This window comes from Vipera berus (genome assembly GCF_964194415.1).
Source record: "Vipera berus genome assembly, chromosome: 16".
Lineage (NCBI taxonomy): Eukaryota > Metazoa > Chordata > Lepidosauria > Squamata > Viperidae > Vipera > Vipera berus.
This window is the reverse complement of record NC_138219.1, coordinates 3,137,191-3,145,032: the sequence shown is the minus strand read 5'-3', so window position 1 is coordinate 3,145,032 and position 7,842 is coordinate 3,137,191. Positions and strand designations below refer to the sequence as shown.

General features: G+C 48.2%; 1 protein-coding gene across 3 annotated transcripts; it reads left to right on the top strand.

The window, feature by feature from the left end:
- The first annotated feature begins 274 nt into the window (after nucleotides 1–274).
- On the top strand, nucleotides 275–7,330 carry LOC308675132 (transforming growth factor beta activator LRRC33-like). 3 transcript variants are annotated; one of them, XM_081340141.1, is made up of 3 exons: nucleotides 275–784; nucleotides 2,876–2,927; nucleotides 4,448–7,330. In XM_081340141.1, the coding sequence occupies exons 2-3, from the start codon at nucleotides 2,882–2,884 to the stop codon at nucleotides 6,499–6,501; spliced, it is 2,100 nt and encodes a 699-aa protein (XP_081196267.1). In that variant the 5' UTR covers nucleotides 275–784; nucleotides 2,876–2,881; the 3' UTR covers nucleotides 6,502–7,330. The 3 variants fall into 3 exon arrangements, with proteins under 3 accessions (XP_081196267.1, XP_081196266.1, XP_081196265.1); XM_081340140.1 differs by having other exon boundaries at nucleotides 275–1,433; XM_081340139.1 differs by lacking the exon at nucleotides 275–784 and having other exon boundaries at nucleotides 2,434–2,927.
- Nucleotides 7,331–7,842: the final 512 nt, after the last annotated feature.

Below are 7,842 nucleotides of genomic sequence, written 5' to 3'. Positions count from 1 at the left end.
TTGCCAGCCAGCTGGTCCCCACACCATGCGTAAAACTGCAATTCGGAGTAAATAAAACCCTTGCGCCCTCTCTTGATTTTTACAAGGTATCCTTGCCCGCAGTAGCCCATTATAGAGCCTGGGTGGAGCCGTGGGCTAATGCCTCCTTAAGTAACGCCAGCTGCCTGCCATTAGTGCAGGTTCGAGTCCCACCAGGCTCAAGGTTGACTCAGCCTTCCACCCTTCCCAGGTAGGTAAAAGGAGGACCCAGATTGTTGGGGGCAATTAAGCTGACTTTGTAATAATGCCGCTTGGGGTGTGTGTGAAAGCCCTAATAAGCTGGCATATACATAGAATGAAGGCTACTGCTAAGTTTGTAAGCTGCCCTGAGTCTTCGGAGAAGGGCGGGATATAAGTGGAATTAAAATAAAAAATAATAATAAATAAATTTCAACGGGGGCATAGGTAAAAGATTTGCAAGGTCAATCATTCGGAGGAAGCCCCACCAGGATCAATTACAGATAGTCCTCGGCTTACAACAGTCCATTTAGTGGCCATTCAGAGTTACAAACGGCACTTGAGAAAAGTGACCTGTGATTTCTCCTCTTCTTATGACCACTGCAGTGCTCCCACGGTCATGCGATTTACATCTGGACGCCTGACAACTGGATTTGTGTTTATGACAGTCTGCAGTGTCCCGGGGTGACGCGACCCCCTTTTGCAACCTTCTAACAAGCAAAGTCAACTTCACAACTGTGTTACTAACTTTTAACAACTGCAGTGATTCGCTTAACAACCGTGGCGGGTAAAGTTGTAAAGTGGGGCAAAACTCACTTGACAATTTTTTTTTCCGCTTAGCAACATAAACAAACCCAGTTTGGAATCCTGCCGGTTTGCTCAGCTTAATCCTATTAAAAGCAGCGAACCGTTGAAGGCCAGTTTAGCTTGCCCTGAAAGCCCAACCCACGTCCGTCCACGTCCATTTTGCTGAAATTCTGTTTATTAAATTTGCACGCCTCGTGCATTACGTTGCAGCCACTGGGCAGGAGTAGGAAGGCTTTTCAATTGGAGTCGAGTCTGTTGGGTGCAACGTAATGCACGAGGCTATTTCCCGTGCAAATTTAATAAACAGAATCTCAGCATCACTGAAGTCAAAATGGGCGGACATGGGTTGGGCTTTCAGGGCAAGCTAAACTGGCCTTCAACGGTTCGCTGGTTTTAATAGGATTAAGCTGAGCAAACCGGCAGGATTCCAAACTGGGTTTGTTTATGTTGCTAAACAGACTCGACTCCAATTGAAAAGCCTTCCTACTCCTGTCCAGTTTGGTGATTTCGCTTCATCCGATTTTTGTCCCGAAAAGATTTCGTCCGCAACCTTCTGCCCAGACTCACGGTTCCTATCCACCCACCATGGGTTTGACGACTTTTCAAAGTTACAGCGTTGCTGAAAAAAGGTGACTAATGACCCGGTCCTTATTAACAGTGGCAAAAAAATCAATAAATCATCAAACTTGTGTGTGGCTGACTTAACTACTGACTTGCTTAGCAACAGAAATACCGGCCCCAATTATCGTAAGTTGAAGAGTACCTGTAATTTACGCCCGTAGCCAGAGTTTCAGGGGCTTTTCATGCACCCATCAACCCCGTTAAGCTCCTTCCCTCCAATGGGGGTTTGCTTTAGCAGTCCTATCCCCTAAGTTAGTCCTCAAATTACAACACTTCATTTAGTGACCGCTCAAAGTTACAATAGCACCGGGGGAAAAGGACTTGGGACCGTTTTTTCGCATGGCCGTTGCAGCCTCCCCAGGATCAGGCGATCACAATTCAAAAGAGGCTCGGCCACTTGCTCACATTTATGACCATTGCAGTGTCCCGGGGTCACGCGATCCGCTTTTACAGCCTTCCGACAAGCAAGGCCAAGGGGAAAAGCCGATTCGCTTGACAGCCCTGCGACTGGTTTAACAACTGCAGCGATTCACTTAACAAGTGTGGCAAGAGAGTTCGTAAAGCGGGACAAAGATCCCTCAAGCAATGTTTCACTTAGCAACCACAAAAAAATGGGTTGTAATTCGAGGTATAGGTTCTCCTGCTTGAACGGGGCTGGACTAGACGACCTCCAAGGTCCCTTCCAGCTTTATCTGTCTATCCTCGCCCTTTTCCACAAGCTGTGGCCGTCCCAAACGTGCCTCTTGCAACAGCTGGAAGGAGGTTGCGTCTGGGCAAGGCGGGATCCAAAAGAGCGGTGAGGACCATCTTGTCTCTTTTGGGGGTTTGGGAGGCTTCCAACCTGCACATTCACTCTTCATTGTGAGACAACCATGGTTTACTTAAGCACTGGAGGGATTCGCTCAGCAACCGTGGCCGAGAGTGTTTGCTTTGTAGGGACACCCGTGCATTTAACGGTCAATCTCATGTGAAGCATGCAATCTAAAGAGGAAACGATAATATCTTGAATCAACGTTGCAGAAACTAACTTCCTCCATTGCTGAAGGGTGCATCTCTCTCTGAAAACAAGGTCCTTGTGGCTTAAACTGTCCAGCTTTGCCCAACAATGGAAAGTCAACCAGCCTCTCTTTGCCCCTCAACGTGACTCATGGTTTTATCTGAGCTCTTTCTAAAGATCGGTTGACCTGGGAAGGCCTGCCAGAGGAGTACAGTGTGTGCATGGAGAAACAATCATGAAATGCTTGGGGGTGTGTGTGTGTGATGGTGCAGAATTTCCCTGCCACTTCCCTGTTGTGCAACTCTTCACGTTTTGTCCAGTCACCTCTGACGTGGGGCTGGGATGGACGGGTGGTTCCAGTGGCATTTATAGGGGGCAGTGGGCCAAATGCACACGCACCCGAGAGAGAGACCCACAACTGCTACCCAAAGGAGGATTCATTTTGTTCCACAGGACAGCATGGCTGATTTCTTCCAGCGGTGGCCCCGGTGGAGGATCCAGAAAGGTGAGTCCCAAAACGGTGTGTGTGTGTGTGTATGTAAAAGTTGAAGTTCAGCATTGCTTTTAAAGTTAGGAGACGCTACGTATTATGCTAACTAAAATTTGGCTGACCACTTTTGTGGTTGAATAGTGTCAACCCACCCAGGATGGTTTTTGTACACAATGGCTTATCAGATAGGACCCCCAACCGTGTTGGATTCTAGACATTGTGGGCGAACAAACTTAACAATGAAGAATCTTTGTAGCTCAAGGTTGAAATGAGGGGTCCTTGGTGCTCTCTGAGCTGGGTTGTTTCCTTGCAGACGTTTCATGACCCAACTAGGTAGCATCATAAGTGCTAAAACAGACTGGAGGTGAGAGAGGAAGAGGAGGAGGAAGGACTGTGGGGTCCTTGGTGCTCTCTGAGCTGGGTTGTTTCCTTGCAGACGTTTCACGACCCAACTAGGTCACATCATCAGTGCTAGTCTGGAATGCTGTTTGCTGTCAGTTAATATTTTGGTATCTGGTTGGGCTGTTTACTAATGTCTACGTGGCAGTTTCTTGATTGGAGAATTGCTTACTTGATCACTGGTCTGAAGGTGACCTTGGAGTTAATCTGTGCCAATCTGAGGATTCCAGGTGGAACAGTGCTGGAGTGCTGAACAAACTATGACTCAACGTAAAGTGCAAGGCCAGAGGTCTGTAGATTTTACGTGAATTAGGAAAACCACTAAAAATGTTTAAATTGGAGAGAGCATGTAGCTCATCCGCAACAAAGATGATCGGGGCTGGAGACTAAAACATGAAGAATGGTTGCAAGATTTGGGTTTGTCTATAGTGAAAAGAAGGACCAGGGGAGACATGATAGCAGTGTTCCAATATCTCAGGGGCTGCCCCAAAGAAGAGGGAGTCAAGCTGTTCTCCAAAGCGCCCGAAGGCAGGACGAGAAGCAACAAATGGAAACTAACCAAGGAGAGAAGCAACCTAGAACTAAGGAGAAACTTCCTGACAGTTAGAACAATTAACCAGTGGAACCACCTGCCTCCAGAAGTTGTGGATTCTCCATCACTGGAGGTTTTCAAGAAGAGGCTAGAGTGACTTCTCTGAAATGGTACAGGCTAGGTTTTCCTGCTTGAGCAGAGGGCTGGACTACAAGACCTCCAAGGTCCCTTCCAGTCTATTCTAAGTAACTTAGATCCCCATCTAAACCAAGTTATTTATTGTTGAATAAGGTGTGCTGCTTTGGGCAGGGGTTTGGACTAGATTTCTGAGGTCTTCTATCCTTAAGACTCTTATTAGACCGGTGTTTCTCAACCTTGGCCACTTTTAAGACATGTAGACTTCCAGAACTGAAGTCTTAAAAATGGCCAAGGTTGAGAAAACACTCTACTGGACACTAATCCCATGTTGCCGAGTTGCACGGTCTGCCCGCAAGCCCTGTGATCGTTAAGGCTCCACCTGACCAGTTGATTCCTAGAAAGATCAATTTGGCCAGTGGCAATAAGGCTAAGAAGCTAATCCACCCCTTTCCTTTCTTCTTTCCAGTCTCCCTCAGCACCATCGTGTTCCTCTCGGTAGCCTTGAGTTCTGCCACCGATGGGTTTTCCCGATGCTCCACCAGCCAAATCAAGAACCGGATGGTGGCCAACTGCCAAGCCCAAGGCCACAAGGCCGTCCCCAACGTGAACGTGTCTACCACTCAAGTCCTCTTGTTGAATTTTAACTTCTTCTCCACCATCCAGACGTCTTCCTTCCCGCGGATGAGGGCCCTGAAGATGCTCTCGTTGGGGAAACAATTGGGAGGCCCTCTCTATGTTGGAGAGAGGGCCTTCGCCAATGTGCCCAACATCACCTTCCTAGACTTGGGGGGCAACGAGAACTTGTCACTGCACCCCAAGGCATTCTGGGGTTTGACCCAACTCAAGGTATTACACTTGGATGCTAGCAGTTTTGACAACAGAATCCTGGAGAAGGGCTATTTCCAAGACCTTTTATCACTGGAAGTCTTGGACCTTACAGGGAACCACCTGGATCGGTTGAGACCAGATCCAACCTTCCAAGGGCTGAAAGGTTTAAAGGTCCTTCAGCTGAAACTCAACAAAATTGGGGCAATTTGTGGGGATGACCTCCAGTATCTCAGTGGGCGCCATCTGACCTTTCTTGACCTATCCTCTAATAAATTGTCAAGTAATCCGTCTTGCACCAACAACCCATTTCGCAACATCACCCTGGGCACCTTAGACATCTCTTCCAACCCATGGAACGTGGTGCGAGTCGAACAGTTCCTCCAAAGCCTGAATGGCATACGGATCCAGAACCTCAAGCTGCAACATTCAGGAGCTATTGGGAGCGGTTTCGGGTTCCAGAACTTGAAGGACATTTCAGCTACCACGTTCTCCGGGCTGCGTCACAGCCGTATCCAGACGTTCGACATGTCTCATGGTTTTCTCAGTGCCCTGAACACTTCGGTCTTCTCAAGCTTACCAGATCTCAACACCTTGCTCTTGAGATCCAACCAGATTAATAAGATTCACAATGGGGCGTTTTCAGGGCTAAATAAGCTCCAGGTCCTTGATTTGTCCGACAATCTTCTCGGAGAGCTGTACACAAAAGGACTGGAGGATTTGAAGTCCTCTCCCCTGCAACATCTCATTCTGAAGTCCAACCACATTGGAATTGTTCAGCACGGTGCCCTGATGGGTCTACAGTCTTTGCAATTTCTTGACCTGCAAGACAACGCTCTTGACCGAATTCCCAGTGGCAATCTCCCTTCCTTGGTGCGGCTTAATTTGGGGCAAAACAGGATCCAGGACACCTGGGGCATAGAAAAACTTGGCCCAAATCTGGTCCATCTTGATCTCTTTTCCAACCGTCTAAGGGACCTGGCAAATGTCTGGCATCATCTCGCCAATATTCCCCACTTAAAGTTCCTGAATCTCTCCAGCAATCACCTAGCAAGCTGTTCGAGAGTTGAGAAGTCTCCGAAGCCGCTAACACAACTGGACCTTTCCCACAACGATCTGGGAAATATTTGGGCCACCCAGAAGTGCACGGACCTCTTCCAACATTTGGAGAACCTGTTGGTGCTGAATCTCAGCTCCAATCACCTGCGCGACTTGCCTGGAAATCTTTTCCATGGTTTGGCGTCTTTAGAAATCCTGGATCTCAGGGCCAACATGTTGCACAAACTTCCAGAAGGGATTTTCCCTAGTTTAAAATCCCTGCGGGCTCTCATCGTCCGTGGAAATCCGTTGATGACGCTGTCGCCTTCATCGTTTCGACCAGTGAGACAGTTGCAATTCCTGGATTTGAGGGAATTGTCTCTAGTTTGCAGCTGCGACCTCAAAGGTTTCCAGAACTGGCTACAGAACCAAAACACGATCGTCAGACCATCTGAGCTTACTTGCCTTCAGAGCAGCTCTGATTTCCAGAGGCAGCCCCTGCCTCAGTTCCTACGCAACAACTGTCCCTTAGCCAGTGGACACATTTTCTCTGCGTGCACCATGGTTTGCAGGAAAAGGAAGCTTGAACAAAATGTCTACAATGCCCCTTCTTCCTGGGACTACAACTCACAGAATTCCCGGCCAGCAATAAATTAGGGGGCACTGAAGCCGTCATAAATACGAGCCAGTTGCAAGCGCCTGAAGCTTGATCACGTGGCCATTGGGATGCACCAATGGACTGGTGAAGAGTCATAAGCCACTTATTCAATGCCACTGTAACTTTGAACGGTCAATAAATGAACTGCTAAGTCGAGAACTCCTGCACCAGATATGTATAATAAACCCATCACGCTGGCAAAGTTTATTGTAATGGTTAGTGAATGTGAAAAAAAATAGAGGTGGATTCCTAATTTGTCTACACTGCAACTGTCTGGAGCTGAGCTCGTGTATTTGTAAATAAACTTAACGCTGTAGAAAATAAAATTCTGCCTCATAACTTCTGTCAAAGGAAATAAAACCAGGTTTAATCGCCGCAGCCTTGGAAATTTTAAATAGGCGTGGAACAAAGGGGAGAATGACTCTTTTAACGCTGACCTAGGGTGCTACCTGCCGTTGGCTGTATTCACACAAGGACGAACTCCCAGATATGGCGGAGACAGGCTTTTATCATTCGACTCTGGGAAACGCCGACGCTGGCCTTGTACGACCACGTGGGGAATCAAAAACGTGGCAGCCCCTGGATCAGCGGTTCTCAAACTTTCTCACGCGATGGTGTCCTTAAGTGTTGCTGAAGTATGACACTGCAAACAGATCTGCGACAAAATTTAGACTTATCCTGCAACGCAGGTCGGTTTGTTGTGTTCCTCCAGGTTAGTTAGGCTAAGCCTTCTTGTTAAGGTCAAGAAAGTAATTCATCTTTGTGATTTGTCCCTTTTTCTTATTTTTAAAAAGTAATAAACACCAATTAACAGGTAGTCCTTGAGTTAAGACCAGTCACTTAGTGAGGATAAAGGGTCCGGAGATTTAATGGAGGTTTTAAAGAAGAGGTGGGACCACCTTTGACTGGGATAATATAAGGTCTCCTGCCTTGGGCAGAGGGTTGGACTAGATCAGGAGTGTCAAACTCAATTTCATTGAGGGCCGCATCAGCATTGCGGTTGCCCTCAGGGGGCCGGGTGGGTATGGCCAGGGTGGGCGTGGCCTACTGGGTGGGCGTGGCTAGAGTGCGTATGGCCTACTGGGTGGGCATGGCCAGCTCTACATCGTTCGCCTCAAGGGTGCCTATGGGGGCCCGGGCAGGAGTGGGACAGATCTGAGGGTCTCTGGCAGAAGGAGGGTCTCTGGGCCAGGGCCAAGGCAGTGGGGGCCGTTCCCTCACTGTTTCCAGGATGGCTTCGTGGGCCACATGAAACCACTTCGCGGGCCGGATTTGGCCCCCGGGCCTTGTGTTTGACATGTCTGGACTAGATGATCTCCAAGGTCCCTTCCAACCATAGG

What these genes read in the sequence shown, in the direction of transcription:
- LOC308675132 (XM_081340139.1), top strand. Translation starts at nt 2,810, where the DNA reads ATGCACACGCACCCGAGAGAGAGACCCACAACTGCTACCCAAAGGAGG. An exon ending in CCGGTGGAGGATCCAGAAAG is followed by an intron (nt 2,928 to 4,447) that starts GTGAGTCCCAAA and finishes TCTTCTTTCCAG; the next exon opens with TCTCCCTCAGCACCATCGTG.